At 33.7% G+C, this 17711-nt stretch overlaps 2 protein-coding genes across 3 annotated transcripts; both read left to right on the top strand.

The window, feature by feature from the left end:
- Nucleotides 1-2305: 2305 nt before the first annotated feature.
- LOC133701668 (uncharacterized) lies at nt 2306-6727 on the top strand. 2 transcript variants are annotated; one of them, XM_062125679.1, is made up of 8 exons: nt 2306-2506; nt 2625-2696; nt 2798-2854; nt 3243-3320; nt 3411-3479; nt 3998-4606; nt 5462-5533; nt 6283-6727. In XM_062125679.1, the coding sequence occupies exons 1-8, from the start codon at nt 2405-2407 to the stop codon at nt 6508-6510; spliced, it is 1287 nt and encodes a 428-aa protein (XP_061981663.1). In that variant the 5' UTR covers nt 2306-2404; the 3' UTR covers nt 6511-6727. The 2 variants fall into 2 exon arrangements, with proteins under 2 accessions (XP_061981663.1, XP_061981664.1); XM_062125680.1 differs by lacking the exons at nt 2306-2506; nt 2625-2696; nt 2798-2854 and having other exon boundaries at nt 3267-3320; nt 3411-3495.
- Nucleotides 6728-13959: 7232 nt separating this feature from the next.
- On the top strand, nt 13960-17352 carry LOC133701800 (beta-amylase 3, chloroplastic-like). Its single transcript, XM_062125893.1, has 4 exons — nt 13960-14568; nt 14897-15107; nt 15951-16061; nt 16288-17352. The coding sequence occupies exons 1-4, from the start codon at nt 14036-14038 to the stop codon at nt 17077-17079; spliced, it is 1647 nt and encodes a 548-aa protein (XP_061981877.1). The 5' UTR covers nt 13960-14035; the 3' UTR covers nt 17080-17352.
- The last annotated feature ends 359 nt before the right edge of the window (nt 17353-17711 follow it).

Here is a 17711-nt window from a genome sequence, read left to right as displayed (position 1 = left end):
ATTTACCAAAATAGGCATTTAAAAAAAAAAAGTGAAATACATTATAAAAAACATTACACCAAGAAAGAGTTAAATGTGAGTCATGATAGAGGACCAATTAGGGTTGATCTAAAGATGGTTTAAGTTAAATAAATCGAGTCAATTGAGTAATGGTAACTCGTTTGATCAATTTTTTTAATATTTTTTTTATTATTTTTAAATATGAGCTATGTTAATTTATTTTTTAAAAGTTTTATTTATCCTCTTATACCATTCAATCTCAACTCTACGAATTTGTGCTCTTGATTCTCATGAAAAATATTAAATAAATAGAGAGATCGAATAAATTAAGTAACTAAATAACTTAATGGTAGAGAATATAGAAAAATGATTTGACGCAAATTGATCGATGGCTGTTATCAACTTAGATTGATTTGGTTAAAAACATTATGTCAATTAGGTGGGCTCGTTAAGATTAAAACACAACGGTGGCTAAGATATTCGTGAAAGGCCGGGCCTGGTTGAAGTTGGTGAGCTCGTCCACGTATTTCACTCGTGTTTATTGTTGTTGCTATTATATAATAATAATAATAATAATAATAATAATAATAATAATAATGTTGTTATTAATAAAAGCAAAACCCCATTTATTGTTTATAATTTCATAATTTTTTTTGTTATTGTCATGTCATAGGAACAATTTGATATTTAATGAAATATAAAAAATAATAAAAAATTAAAAAACACAATGAAACAACAAAAAAATATTTAAAAGTAAAAACTTTAAAATTAGTATCAAGAGACTTTTTTATATTTTCACAATATCTTTTTAGTTACTATCAAGTTACATCATGAATAATTTGTTATTGGTCAAATATTTTTTTTTTAAATAAGGCAATTAAAAAACACTTTGGGAAGTGTCCATGCCCTTTAAATAACGAGTGCAACTCCTGTCGGTATTTAAAAATGATCTTTCATCATGTTGTTGGAGGAGCCACAACATCCTCTCCCTAATGGTGTAACACATGTCGATGGTGGTAGTTTGATTTGTTGTTATTGAGTTTTTTTTTTCTTTTTTTTTACTCTCTTTCCCCATGAGAATTATAACTTGGCTCTATTTGTTATTAGTATTTCAACTTCAGTCCTTATTTTTTTTATTTATAATTTTTATTTTTGGTCTTTTTATGAAAGTTTTATTTGTTCTCGGTTTCATCATTTCATGCTAATTTGATATATATATATATATATATATATATATATATATATATTCAATTTAGTCTTCATTATTTTAATTATTTTTTAAGCTCTTGTTAAATTAATTTATCTTTTCAATTTCACCCTTCAATTAAAAAATTGTTTTTATTTTTTTATTTCAATCTTGATTTTTATTCTTTTGATTATTTTTTGATCCATTTGTTCAATTAATTTTTATTTTCAATTTCATCTTTAGTAAAAAATAAGATTTATTTTGTATTTTAATTTTGACCATTATTTTTTTGTTTTGGATTCTTTTGTGTAATTGATATTCCTTTTCAAATAGTGTGTTTCCAATATAATATCCTGGTTCACAGGTTTGAAAAATTAATACAAGTTGACATTTTTCTTCTTCTTATTTTCTTCTAAACTGTGTGATTGTTTATGTTTTTTTATTGAGTTATTTTTATCTAATGACCCGTGTTTCGCGTTTGGCAAGTAAACTCAGATGGACTCGTCCTTTATTTCCTGAGTTACATGTTTTTCTTGCTAATTTGAATTGGCTCGAACTGTTTTTTTATCCTTTTTCTTCATCCAATTTTGTATTTTTATATTTGAAAATTAAACTACATGATTTGTCATTGTTTACAAAGTTATTTTTCTTCATGTTATTATTATTTTTTTAATATGATCCATTTGTTTTTATTATTATTATTTTAATTAATTAAAACAAAATCAATTTATTTGATTTAATCCTGTTTATGATTTAAGTTATAATTTTTTCTCATTCTTTTTATGATATCTGAATATTTTATTTATTTATTTTTAAGAAAAACACTCCGCAACTTAGCGCGGGTACACGGATAGTTATTTTTCAATTCATCGTTGCTCACTAAAAAATAATAAAAGACGGACTGTGTTAACATTTGATTAAAGTCAAATCAAATATCATGTAAAGTAGGATTTTGATTTTATCTCAGTTCAAAAAGAAAACTAATTTATGTGTTGTAGTGTAACCTTTGGATCTGTCGGCAAGAAAAATATAAAAAAAAGAAAGAAGAAAATAAAAATTACAGAGAATGCCATTACCCGCCATCATGAATACCTTTTCTGACAGAGACAGACATGATTAAACTGCCTTATTATCCATAACTAACAGTTACAGATCTCACTCTCTCTCTCCTCCTGCCAGTCACAAATCTAAGAAAAACACAGCACAGAGACACAGAAAATGGACGGTCTGATCAAGGGCCTCATGGACGTGGCGCTCGACCACCTCGGTCAAAAAGACGATGAATCCCGCGATGAACGCTCCAGATCATCCTGGGCTGAGGTTATAACCACACCCTATGTCTTTCTCTGTCGACTGCATGTCCTTCGTTCTCTTGTTTTAATGTATGTATAAGTATGTATGTATGTATGCATGTATGTTTTGTTGCTAAAATGTGCAGGTGGTATCCGGCGAGGAGCAGGACGATCGGCAAAGTCAAGCGTATAATCGGAACAATCAGTGGGAATCACAGGTGGTTTTTTCTTTATATTTTATTCTCTTATTGATTGAATTTTGAAATTGAAATTGCGCATTGGGTTTGGTTTATTAGTTTTTCTTCTTCACTATTGGCAGAACGAAGGAAGAAGAAAAGAGGGGTGGGAGACCGAGGGTTCGAGACGACCCCAAAAGGTTCTTTCTTTTTATTTTATTTTTCTATAATTTCATATTTTTAAGTTTCAAGAGGATCATTTAGAATGTTAGGTCACTTACCCTCAATACCAAACATGAGAACGATGGTGGATTTTTAATTAAAGAGGAGGAATAACAACAACAACAACAACAACAACAACAACAACAACAACAATCTATCTACGCGGAAAAGATTAATCAGAGGATGATGATCTGCCTTTTTCATACAGTGACGTTAAAGGAATTGTGCCTATAAAAAGTAAAAACAACCTTGATGTTACAGGAAAGCATAGCATTATGCGGTTAATCTGCCCTTTTGTTTCATTGGATTCCATGTTTCTGTGCTCAATGCTTATATGTATTCATCAAAATACCAAATATTTTATAGGCCATGAATGAAGGGTATGGAAGAAATGAAGGTGTAGAAGAGCAACATGATTATGGCCCGAACCATTGGAATAGGAAGGTTGGTTACTGGATTTTGCGATGCATGCTTTGATTTACTCTAATATCATGATTAAACCATTATTTTCTCATCTTTAAATTTCTCACACAGGAGGATGGAGGAGAGAGTAATGATGGTTGGGAGACCGTGGGGAAAAAACATCCTCAACGACCACACAAGGTATTTCTTTTATAAGGTACACGGCGATGTAATTGTTAGCAATGTTTTGGAACGTAAAGACCGGTAGGGAATATGATGTATTTCTATAAAGTATATTGCAATGTACCTTTTGGCATATAATTAATGTTTGTTGCTGGCAATTTAAGATTTTTAGCTTTGATTTGGCAAAAAAATCCTGCGGTCCAAGAGACCTAAATTTGGCCACTTTGTTGAAAGCTGGGTCACGGAAGGGCGTGTGATATTAATCAGCTATAGTGATGCTAAATACAAGTTGCAATGTCTATAATTGATTTTCTTGAATAACTTAAAATATGTACTTGTATTAGAGTTGTTAGTTATTGCTTTGTCGCCCTGCTTATTGGATTGCAGAATCTTAAAAGAGTCTGAAATATGTGTATTCAAAGATGATTTTTCCTAGTCACAAATATGCTTGATGATTTGTGATATTGTACGAAAAACTTGTTACCTTTTCTTCTCCTAAGACTTAACAGCTGGTTTTTTATTATTATATTTGACAGATCCAGATGGATCAATGGAATGGATACAAAAGACCACCGAGTGAACAAGAATACTCTAATGAGGTTGAAGAGAGTGCAGGAATAGGACCTACAAAAGAGGAGCTCGCTGACTTGTCACAAGCTTGCAACAGGCTCTGGGAACTTGACAGAAACCGTTTGGCTCCTGGCAAGGATTATCGGATTGATTGTGGGGAGGGGAAGAAGGTCTATGAGAAAGAAGATATGGCACAAGAAAGCTTATTTAGCTGGCTGAGTGATGATGTACTTAGGAGGCCAACTTTTTCTCGTTTCTGTTCACTTCTGGACAATTATAATCCAAATCAAGGGAGCAAAGAAGTTATTACATCTGAAGAGAGGCAAGAGCAAGCTGCTTTTATAGAAGAAATTAGTAGAACTGCACCGATTAAGTATCTTCACATGTATCTTGCATCCAAAGGCATTGTATCTGAAAATTACCAAGATTTTAAAAGAATATTGACTAGTCTCTGGTTTGATTTATATGGTCGAGGTGGTACATCCAGCTGCTCTTCTGCTTTTGAGCATGTTTTTGTGGGAGAAATTAAGCAACGTGGGGAACAAGAAGTTTCTGGCTTTCATAACTGGCTTCAGGTATGCCTAGAGTTTATCTTTCTAAATTTTCTCTTATATTATTTATATTTTATTTATAATTTTTATTTGAATGTTGTTTCTCTGCCTATGGTGGCTTCTCTTGTTTAAAGCGTGTCTTATTCTTGCATGCTCGGGCTCCTTTAGTGTCTTTTATTGAACTGACTCGCTCAATGGAGAAATTGTAATCCTGACATGAGTAATAAGGAAACTGTTATCATCAAGGATGATTGATATCTAACCTCGCCTCAAGTCTATCCATAGTTAAAACTTTTTCATAAAATGCACCTAAAGTATGTTGATTATTTATGATGATTATTATTTATAAGATATCTAACCTTGCCTTTGCCTTCACTGGAAAGATTCAAGAACAAATCAGTGATAGCCAAAAAGAAGGGTTAACATCTTTAAAGATTTTATGACTTTCTTTTTTTCCACTTTTAGTAAATCAGAGAAATATCAGTAAACAACAACACTGGATACTGTTTCCTTTTGATCTAATTTTGTAAATTCAAGGTCTTACTTATTTGAGCAACTGGTTAGATAACATGCAGAAAGCTGGTCATTCATCATCAACCTAAAATCAGCTGATTCATCAGTAGTTTCAATATTTTCCTGGAATCTTACTCTAACACATGTTATTAAGTTTGCATTCTAGAACCCAGAAAGGGATTAGATTGTATGATGATTCTGCATGTTGAGTGCTTAAACAAATACTCTTGTGGATAGTTTTCCCCGTTTCTTCTCTCTCCCTTTCTTTCTTGTTTTCCCCTTCTTATATGGTTTGCTTTCATCTTTTGTTGAGAAATGCTCAGGAGTTGTATGTCTGATTTAATGCTTTCTTTTTCACTCAATCAGTTCTACCTGGAAGAAGCGAAGGGGGCTGTTGATTATCAAGGTTATATTTCTCCTCGGAGAGGTGGACAGATTGTAAGTGTTCTTATTCTAACTTTTGTTCCAGTAGAATGCTGAGATGCAGATGGTAATGAACTTCAATTTCAGAGGAGAAAAGAAAATCCTCGCAGTAAATAGTACCTTTATTATGTGTCATCTGCATTTATGCTATTTATCCCTACTTTGCCATGATTCCTGATATTCCTGTATTAATAGGGATGCCTTCTGTTTGTCACTGAATGAGACTCCGCTTTCTCTACGGTTTACTCTGCCTCGTTTTAACTCAACTCAGCTAAGCCCACCAGTTTGGTATAATCTATCTAGTTGCCACATGTGGAAGATGCAATTTAATGACCGTCCAAGTTCTTATCATAAGCCTAATAATGATTTTATATAAAATTTCTCGCTTTGACATGTTTATTTCTTGAGCCCAAACTCATGTGCCTTACCTAATAAGGGGTAGACTGTGTATAGAGGGAAGCATTCAGTTGTTGGCATTTAAGTCCTGGTTTTTATGGCTGCAATTAATGTCGACCTACTTCCAAGTTCATCTTGTTGTACCTATAGGACAATATTAATCAAGATACATGCTGTCGGTCATAATAGTTGATGTAGAAAGTCATCAAAGAAACAGTTTTTTATCCCCATTTCCAATTTGGGGTTTATCGCACTATTGCTCTGCTCGACTATTATGGAATCCAAATGTTGCAGATGAATGCTTGTTCTGCATTGAATTGCTGTTGCACCTTGTATAAAATCTGACCTTGATTATTTCCATTCCGCAGCCTGACTCAGAGAGCCAGGTGCTTACAATCCAGTTTGAATGGAATGGAGTTCTGAAATCTGTGTCAAGCACCTTACTTGGAGTGAGTCCAGAGTTTGAAATCGCGTTGTATACTCTCTGTTTCTACGTGGGTGGAGAAGATAATTACGTGGAGCTGGGACCTTATCCTGTTAACATCAAATGCTACCGCTTCGGAGATAGAATTGGGTCTGTGTTTCCCGTAGCGTAGCGTTGAATTTAGATTTCTCGAAGTAGGCTACATGAATGTGCCCGAAAATTCTTATGAAAAAATTGTATGATGGAAACCAGTTTTTAAGTAGTCCAATTGTCTCTAATAAAAAAACGTGAAGACACCTACTGCCATGTAAAAAACTGGAATAATTACAGACAGGATTGTACTTAACATGGCTTTCAGATTCAACCATGATGTGTTCTAGTGTTACAAATGCAGGTTCAAATATTCTTGGATGCTTTCACATTTATTTATAATGTTCTTTATACTGATTTTTACCATATGTCAATCCATTATGGGTTTTTAACTTATCCATTATTTACTTGATTTTAGTTCTTATTTCATCTTTTGTTTTTGTGCAATATTTATTAACTAAAGTTAATAGTAATGCTAAGAAAATAGTTATTTTTCACCCAATTTAAATACAAGCAAGTTTAATCAATAAAATAATAATAAAATTAAAATTAACTAAATATAAAAATCGAGGAAGGAAGAAGGAAAAAGAAAATTCGGACACAATAACCAAATCACGGCATAAAAAAAAGAAAAGAAAAAAGAGAGGAAATAATGAGATGTCGAGAACACTGTAATTCCGATAATAACATATTTAATACTATCAGAAGGAGACGAATCCATAGTAACTCTACCAATAACAACACACTTAGTACTATTAAAAAGAGACAAATTGACACCGAGGCTTGTGCCCAACGGTGTTTACAATGTTTTCTTGCTTCTGCATCTGGGTTTAGATCTTAACGTGCATCCCTGAATACTTACAATTTCTTATTTATTTACTGGGTTTGTAAAGTGTTTAATAAATTTAAAAGTTAGTTATAGTAGATATAAGCTGGCCAAATATAAATGAATGGTGGCGAGCACGCACTGTTTTCAAGATTCAAATCTAACATGAATGTAACTCCGGATCATGGGTATAAATGTTGATTTCCCAAAACATCTCATTTTCCAGTTTCCAATACGATGACATTCCTTAAATACAAACATACAAGTGCTTCTTTTTCATTACTACTTCTGTTTGAAACACACAGGAAGGAAACCTTGTTGCAGAAAGACCCTCCTCTGTTTTTTTATTTTGATAGATTTTTTCTTCCTGATATTTCAAATTTGAGTCGGTGAAGTGGCTCGCAGACTTTTGAAGTTGGGAATAGACGTCTGAAAAGGACATACACGTGTTTGCGAAAGAGGGCTCTGGATTAGAAAATATCAGCAAGCAGGGACCTCAATAATGGGAAAAGTTCTGATGCACCCATGAAATATCTTGTAGGAGGTGTCCAGGAAGATTTTATTTTATTTTTCTTGTGGTGGAGTCACCTACTGTATCCCAGGCGATATTCCTAAAATATCAATAAAATTAAGCACGACACAAAAATTGATAATGGGGGCCATTAACAGCATAATATAATCACAGATGCATTCAAATTCATGTTCCCCAGCCGAAATGTATGACCCGATGAAGGAGCATGGTGTACCTGGGCATGACCTTACAGGAAATGGATGAATCTCTCTAGTTTTCGCTTGCAGGACGGCTCTGTCCTTGACAGACAGGCCTGATTTCCTTCCTACAAGCAGACGTGATCAAAAATTAAAATCCCAGCTGCGTATCTATGGTGTATTGGTACAGGGACACCGTGCCATTACACCTACATGAACCAGAACACTCTTGCTGGAGGGCAAAGGTAGGAATTTGGGGAATAAGAAAAGAAAAGGGATTATATGAAAGAAAAAAAGTATAGCACATCACACATTTTGTCTTTACTGAATAAAATATATAAATATTTCTTAATCAAATGCTAACTTAATTATCGAAAAGACTTATGAAGTCCCTGAACTGGTTTAGCTTTCTATTTTAGAAGCCTGTAAATTAAACTGACATGGAGCGTTATTTATTTAATTATGAATTAGATGGACAAAACTACGTTCAAGATGAGGTCGGGTATATTAATAAGTTTTTTGTTTTTTAAACAATATCGACCATATTTGATAATAATCAACCATAATTGATCAAACAGGACTTTAGACTTAAGGTTTTATTGTTTTCGCTTTATGCAAAAAAGCCTAAATTTAATAAGATTGTCACAATTTAAAAATTAACACCATCTTATTTAGATATATTTCAAAAAATTCAATAAACTAAAAAAAGTATACTTAATCATCTCTCTACTAGAAATGAATCTAAACTCTAAATTAGAATGAAAAAATAACAAGGAAAGCTAAAATATAAAATGAATAGACTAAGCTGGAAAACTAGGGGATTAAAAGTGTTAAAAATTCTGTAGAATTTATACATAAAAACCAACCTGAAACATTGTTCTTCAGCCTGTTTCATAGATGATTTTAGAACCAAAACTGATATAAAATTCATTCTGGTAATTACTAGAATAAATTACCTCCATTATTAGCTTTCATTACTTTCTATAAAACCATAATTAAATCTAAATATTTTGGTTTTAAATCTAATGTTTTTAAGATGAAAAATTTGTTCAAGTTCTGATTAAACTATTCTAGAAAACTTAATAAGATTCTTACATTTATAGGTTGGATAAAACAAGGATGAACCAAATTTAAAAGCAAATCAAATTGGAAAAAAATAATTTTTTATAGTTTAAAATATTATTTTAAATCTAGATCTGAGTTGAGTTGCGCACGCTAAACACTTATTTAACTTAAGATTTTTATTAATATTTGAGTGCCATTTAAACCAATTCTAATCTTTTCCATTCTCACTAAATAAATTATTAGAAAAACTGTTTCTTTTCCATGTAAAATATAGTTTTTAGAGCATTTTGAGTTTCTTTAAAACATGCAATTAATAGTTTTTTTAAATTAATTTTTTATTTACCTATAATTTATTTAAATTATATTAATGTTCTATATTAAAAAAATTATTTAGGAGATTAAATCCCATTAAAATTCTAACCCGATAATAAGAGAAGTACTCCATTTTTAATTCGACTTTTGGCCATTAACCATGGTTTTAAATAAAATTCCAACAAAATATCTATTTGTTTATGGAAAAACCTTAAACGGGGAATGATTGATTGTGTACCGGTCCAGTTTTGGATGACTTATTTTTTGACAATAGAAAAAGGGCTTAAGGATCTATTTTGCTCAGAGACTTGGTTATGCTTTGATGTACAACTTGTAACAGCTCAACGATTAATATAAAAATATATTCTTTCAAATCAAGAACAACTCTACGATTAATTGAAAAAATCTCTTAATTGAAGCGGGCATGGAAAAAAAAAAAAAACCCAGGGAACAATGAGCGAGGAAAATATACTTGAATATCACTGAAAATAAATAAGCATAACAAATAAAACGGAAAAGTTTGTCTCTCTTAAAATAAAGCTCGTTATATTGCTAGCATTGCCACGGGTTATCATCAATGGATACAGCTCATGCAATGGAGAACCAAGAAAAAAGAGCATGTGAACTTTGAACATTTGCCCCCGGGGGGGTGGGGGGGGGGGCATTGAGCCAATTGCCATGCAAGATGACAACAGTAGCTTCAATGTTTCAGTGCGGAAGAAGTTAGCAAATTAAAGGGGCCTATTCCTCCCGTCCAAAGTCAGTCTTAATCCATCTCCAAAGAAAAATATAGCAAGATCCTGTTATTCTCGAGATGATATTGAAACTTGATTCTCAATGAGAGAGAGAAACACCGACACCGGGCAATTAATGAAAGTTAATCCCATCTCTCCCCTGTCAATTTCAAATTTGTATTTGCAGAGAGAGACAAAATCAACCAAACGAAGTTGATCTTTATTTTCTCCTGCATTTAGATTTTTCCACTAGATTTAGATACATAGAGAAACAACATTCCCTTCTCTTTTGGCGTTGTGGACTTCAGAATGAAACCACATGCATTCCTTTCGGGATTGTAGATTTTAAAGTGAAATCAAATTTACCCTGACGGAAAATGACGAGTTGCCGGAGTTTCTACCTGGAAAATGCATCCCCGCTAAATGTTTAACCCAAGAACAGGCATATCATACAAGAGCCTGCACATGAAGTTATGCTCAACCCAAGAACAGAAATGAGGAATTCCCCCATAGATGATTGTCACAAAATTACAAACTTCATGATGCACTGTTTTCTCAGTAGCCAACGTACACCTGGGACCGTTGCTTAGTATTTTTTTAATGGTTTTATAATAACAAATCCAGGTAACAGTAGCGTGCTGACAACCTAGAGGTTATGGATTTGAGTGCTAGGAGGCATACCTATTTTCTTAAATGTGACGTGTATTATCATTTGTGATTTTTTTTAAAATATAAAAAATAAAAGGCTGGTCGACATGCTATTTGCTTTCTTAATAAGCAAGAAAATAAAACAAAACCAGGAGGCCTAGGCGATGTGACTGGCTCTTTGCTGTTTTCTTCTTCTTTTTTTTTACATTTTAAAAATAATTTATCAAATTCACTTACTATTTATTTTTTATATAATTATTCTTAAATATCATTATAACTTTTTATTTTAATAATTTCTTTTCAATTATTATGTGTTTGAAAATAACTACTAATACTAAATTCTTTTGAAAAACTAATTGTTTATCATTAAAATATCTAAATAGATATATTTATGATTTTTTCAGCTTTCAATCATATAAAATATAGACATGTTATTTTGATATTTTTTATTAATTTACTTAACAATTATTAATTTTAAAGATAAAAAATAAAAACAATGCTTCTAGTTAAAAGTATAGTGTTGAATAAGAAAAACAAGAGATATCTTGTATATTAGATTAACCCATGTTAAAATTCTTCAAGTTGTTCAAAAGTTTACAATAGTACACGAGTACTCACCTATATATTATCTAATTCCCTGTTATTTTTTAATTAAGCTTTTTTTCTTGACAAAATTACAAAATTAAATGATATAATACTATTTCTTAAAAAAATATAGAATGATTAAAAATTCGAAATACGTAAAAAACAATATTATATATATTTTTAAAAATTATTACCTTAATTATGATTTAGTTTAAAGATAAAATTTTTCTGAATTCAACTTTAATCAATAAAAAGAAATTTTAAAACTAATACCAAGTTAGGAAAAAAATAAAACACTATAAAAATTATGTAAAAATTAAGTTAAACATTTTTACATGTATATATGAGATCTACTGATATTTTTATTCAAATACATAATTATAACGATTATATATGATAATGAATAAATAAAATTATGATAACATAATTAAATTACTAAATAACTGATTATATACGAATAATCAAATAACTAGATTAAATGCAGACCATACGAATAGTAAACATACACTGCTATTGTCAATTTGTGCCCGAAAACGACATATATGTTTTCAGCTTCGGAGATCATGTCCTCGTGTCTGATTTTCACTACATGGTTAGTTTCCCACAAGATTGGTCTGCACAAATTCCCTTTCCACCTCTTTCATTTTCCCCTTTTCTTTCTAATTTTTCCTTTGACCCTTGTCTTTTCATTCACAGGTCTTGTTAATTTGTGCGAGAGAGAGAGAGAGAGAGAGAGAGAGGAAGAGGTAAGATTTTCATATCCTCCACCAATTGTAATGAAGGCTGACCACTAGGGCAGCATATATACAGCTAAGCTCAAAAGATCGTTGCTTCAATAAAGACCATTGTATCTATGTCAAGGTGCGAAGATTCGTGATGATCTTTTCCATCGACGAGGCTTAACTATATCCATGATCAAAACTTGTATGCTTCCTCTACGCCTATCAAAGCACTTAATTTACCAATACATCATCCTCATTTCTCAGTTTGTCTTGAAATAGGGATGTTAGGAGCCATCAGGCACGTATTAAAGTTACTGCAGTGATTAATATTGCCCAGCTCCGTTAATTATACATGTGTGCATGCATATCGTCATCATCAACTGTGAAGAAAAGCTTTGAAAATTATGAAAAGGGCAGAAAGAGCAAAGGGTATTAGAATGATTTACTATACTTGCTTGTGTAATTTCAAAAATGCATTCCTCTACAGGCAATCACTGTGTCCGCGTGTGAAATTAGAGAGTGAGGAAGCTTAAATTTCATGAGGTTCGTTTTCATAGTGTTAAATGGTGCAACAAATTCAGAAGTGCCATAAAAAAAAATTGCGTAGAAGATTATGTAGTGAAAACAGAATGGTCCGGATCACTGGGAAAAGGTAAACCTATACAAAATAATAAGACAGATACGGAGAATAAATTAATTCATCAATACAATAAAACCAGCTAAAAGCTTCTTCTAACGCACATGAAAATTCGCTTGTCTTTATGGATCACAGATTAAGTATCATCAGTGTTAAATTTTAAATCTTGATTTGTTTCTCTAGTTATGCTCGGTGTCGAAATCCATCTCATATATACCAAGCACTGATGCCAAAATGCTCAGGTAGAGAGACAGTAAAACATGGTTAAGCCAGCCCTAGGGTATTTTCCATGAATATTGCTTCTAAAGATGTCCATATTTCTCAACACTACTGGCAAAATATGGAACAACTTCATGCAAGATAAATGCAATTTCAATCTCATTGCTGAAGAATTGCATGGCAGTGAAGTTAATTCAACTAAGCAGCCGGGCATGAATGGCTTGAAGCATACAGAAAGTAAATTCCAAGAACAACGAAAACAGAGACTTGTTGCTACCACACGTTTTCCCAATCAATCCAGTCTCTTATCCGAAGCTGAGCAGAGATTAAAAAAGAAAAAAAAATCAAGATTTTATCTGCCACAGAAAATCATAAAAGTAGGAATGAAGATAAAGCCGAATGGAAGCAAGCATATTTTGTGGGGTAATTAGCCAGGCAGTGGCAAAAGAAAACCACCCATTGTTCACCAATCCAAGATATTTGATGAAGTCTGAAAACAGAAGAATTGAAAAGGGAAAATAAAATCCTTCAAGGTAAAAAAATTTCATAACCTGTGGCCAAGATAATATGTTCTTACATTCAACAAAATTTTTATCTAACACATAGCGTAGCGTGGGAAGTAAAGCTAGTAGTAAACTGATTAAACCTTCAACTAGGCAGGTGCAATAAAAATAAATAAATAAATAAATAGTTTAAAAATATTAGATGCATCATTCTAGATATTTCAATTGCGTGTTGTCAAGCAAACGAGGGTCCAGGCCTGATATTTAACAGCAGCTCCTTTCCAGGAAAGAACATGCAAACACACAACACGTTTTGAACCATAAGATGACAGATTGACCCCTGAGTCAGCTTCCAACAATCGAGCCTGATTTACCCTTGATCGATTCAACGGGTGGACCATAAAAACTGAAACTTTTTTTTTATTATTATTTCAAGCGTAAAAAAAATAGGGAAAAGGTGCGACCACGTATGCCAAAAATGACTATTCTTGATTGTTTGGACCTTTTCTCTTTTAGACAGTGCCCACCAAAATTTTGTCCTTCAAAAACCTGAGGCTGAGTTTCTGTTATAAATGAACACACAGCACGATCATTCATTCCTACATTTCTTCTCTCCGTCATCTGTTTTTTTAAAAACCATAGAGAAACATGACTATAACGCTGCGATCTTCGACTTCTTTTATCAGTCTAAGACACACCAGAAGCCTCAAAACTCCTGATGGTTTTTCCGGCACTGTTTGCTTTGCGCAAATCAAGCCATCATGCCGTCTTCAAGCAAAGAACTCAAAGCAAGAAGCACAGCTTTCGCAAGATGATATCCTGGTGACAGAAGGAAGGAAGAGCAAGAATTGGGAGAAACTACATGCAATATCAGGTCCTGATCATAGCAGCAGCAACTCTAGAGTGCCCGTGTTTGTGATGCTGCCACTTGACACAGTAACAATCGGAGGGAATTTGAACAAGCCAAGAGCAATGAGTGCTAGTTTGATGGCCTTGAGAAGTGCAGGAGTCGAAGGAGTAATGGTGGATGCTTGGTGGGGATTGGTAGAGAAAGATGGACCTTTAAAATACAACTGGGAAGGGTATGCGGAGCTTGTGCAGATGGTGCAAAAGCATGGCCTAAAGCTTCAAGTTGTTATGTCCTTTCATCAGTGTGGAGGAAATGTTGGAGATTCTTGCAGGTACTTTAAAGCCTAAACCTTTCTAGTTGTAGGTGGGTTTAAAATGATATATAGTCACAGCAAATAAGCAATGAATTCTTACTTTGATATATTTTCCCCTTTTAAGTTTAAGATTGAGAGACGAATTACTCGTAAGAATATTTGTCAGATTCCTTGAGACCTAGTAAGACCTTTTCAGACTTGACTACAACTTAAAGTTCCAAGCAGTAAACTTTTTTATTTGTAAAGTATTAGTTTTTTTATAACAACTATATATTTCGCAGGAAAATATCTTCTTTGATAAATATTCTAAATAGTGCCTCATCCGTCCTTTCTCCTGAACTTTTAGCATTCCCCTACCTCCGTGGGTGCTTGAAGAGATGAGCAAAAACCTTGATCTTGTCTACACAGACAAGTCAGGTCGGAGGAATCCTGAGTACATTTCCTTGGGCTGTGACTCATTGCCATTGCTAAGAGGAAGAACACCCATACAGGTCTACAGTGATTACATGAGGAGCTTCCGCAACAGATTCAAAGATCACCTAGGACAGGTTATCACGGTACGCTTCTGCACACGACACTTCTTGGTTCTAGTTTTTTGGCATAGAGACGAACTTCATATCAATTGGGCACATAAATGATCACCAAATTTACTCCACAAAATGAAACCATGTAACAAACTTGAACTATTATTCTCTCACGTAGACATCATAGGGCACGTTCTTGCTTATCAGATCTCTGTTATTTATTTATTTTGGCAATAAGAATTTTGAAAAGTGCATCGACAGAAGGCTAACATGGAAAATTTTTCACGGGTTAAATGAATAAAAACATGATCCCTCCATCGAAAGACTACTGAGCTTGAAGCAAGGATTAAGCACAAGCTCATGACTAACTAGCTTGTAAGCAAATGGGTCAATGCCACCTCATCATTGATTACTACATATCAGCTTAAGGAACAGCGTTTCTTTATTTTCTTTCATTTTTCACTTAAAGTTTGGTTTATATATATGCCGAAGGGCTAATCCAGTGGCAGACCCATCACTCATCCATGCAAAGATCATAGGTTTCGAGTATAAGGGACAACTCAACTGGTCATGTTTTGAATTTGTTCTCTAATAATCACGAGTTTGAGTTTTTTTAGAGCAACTGAAGAGTTACTTGATCAGTAATTTTAGGGCCCGTGAAATTAGTCGAGATGCGCGTAAGTTAGTCCGGACACCCATATTAATAATAAAAAAAAATTCATAGGTTTCACTCGGTCATATTTGACTGAGACTACCGGATAGAAACTGAACTAAAACTGTACAACTGATTCGAAAAAAATCAAGAGCAAGCCCTTCCTTATCTGCACGTAGGATATTATTTCTTGAAGCTTAAAAAACCGACCGTTTCTATTGCAGGAAATTCAAGTGGGGATGGGTCCATGTGGAGAACTGAGATATCCAGCTTATCCAGAAAGCAAGGGCACATGGAACTTTCCTGGAATTGGGGAATTCCAATGCTATGACAAGGTAAATTTGGCTGCATCCTAAACTGCAGATTTTTTAGCATGCTAGTCGGCTAATTTGAGCAATCCACAGATTGAGTGCTCCATCAATTTATAACACATACATCTTATTCAGTGGTTGCACATGGAATCAAATCATCAGATTAACCACAGAACTTGTAATATATTTGGTCGAGTTATTTGGTTTTGGAAATTTTAATTCCTAAAAACATCTCTTTTATGTTGAACAGTACATGAGAGCTTCACTGGAAGCCTCAGCTGAAGCAGTTGGAAAGACAGCCTGGGGACAACGTGGACCCCATGATTCCGGCCAGTATAATCAATTTCCTGAGGAAACTGGATTTTTCAGGAGAGATGGAACATGGAACACTGAATATGGACAGTTCTTCTTAGAATGGTACTCAGGGAAGCTACTAGAGCATGGTGACAAAATCCTAGCAGCTGCAGAAGGAATATTTCGAGGAACTGGAGCAAAATTATCGGGAAAAGTAGCAGGAATTCACTGGCATTACGGAACGAGGTCTCACGCAGCAGAACTAACTGCAGGATACTATAATACTAGACATCATGATGGATACCTACCAATGGCACGGATGTTCAGTAAACATGGAGTTGTGTTCAATTTCACCTGCATGGAAATGAGAGATGGGGAGCAACCACAACATGCAAATTGCTCTCCAGAAGGATTAGTGCGGCAAGTGAAGATGGCTACAAGGACTGCTAGGACTGAACTTGCAGGAGAGAATGCATTGGAGAGGTATGATGCAGGTGCATATTCACAAGTTATGGCAACGAGTAGATCAGAATCTGGCAATGGATTGACTGCATTTACATATCTAAGAATGAATAAGAGGTTGTTTGAAGGGGACAACTGGCTGCATTTAGTGCAGTTTGTTAGAAGCATGTCAGAGGGAGGTCGCCACGGAAAACTATCAGAATGTGACTCCAGTGGAACTAACCTTTACGTTGGCTTTATCAAAGACAAGAGCGTTCAGAAAACTACGGAAGTTGCTCTGGCATAAAAGTAGAAATAAAATCACCATACCTTTGGCATGACCTGCCAAACTCTCAGATGATTGTGTAGAAGAATCAAAATCTGTGTATATCTCCATGCCCACTAGCGGAGAATAAATTCTTATAAGCTAATGTTGTATCGGCCACGATTATAGAAAGCTAAAAGACGACTCGTCATTTTTGGGTGAGCCAAAGAGATCGGCCAATCTTATTCATCACAACATCCAATCAACATCCTTCTTTCTCTTGACATTTTTTAATGAATGCATTTTTAAATTCAATCTCCATCCCTGTCCATCTACCATGTATCCAATGTATAGGAATTGCATTTTGTTAAACGATGACCTTATTTTACAATCATGTTAGAAGAATTGTCTTGTGTTAGAAACCAGTAAGTTTGTTGAATTGTCCTTGCTACTACATAGACTAGAGGGAATCATGCTTTTGAAGAGATCTAAGTTGCAGAAACTAATCTTAAGCTCCCAGGTGTCAGTTTTATTAAACTAATGTGTACATTAAACTTGTGCCTAACTTTATGAATACTATTGTGTTCTGTATGTTACTAATATCTTTCTTCTCTTTTCTTTCGTGGAAAAAGAAAACTTATCAAGGGAGTGCCATCCTATTTACAGAGAACAAA

Source organism: Populus nigra, chromosome 8 (assembly GCF_951802175.1).
Source record: "Populus nigra chromosome 8, ddPopNigr1.1, whole genome shotgun sequence".
NCBI classification, from domain to species: domain Eukaryota; kingdom Viridiplantae; phylum Streptophyta; class Magnoliopsida; order Malpighiales; family Salicaceae; genus Populus; species Populus nigra.
The sequence above is the reverse complement of the archived record's forward strand: the minus strand, read 5'-3'. Positions and strand labels throughout refer to the sequence as shown.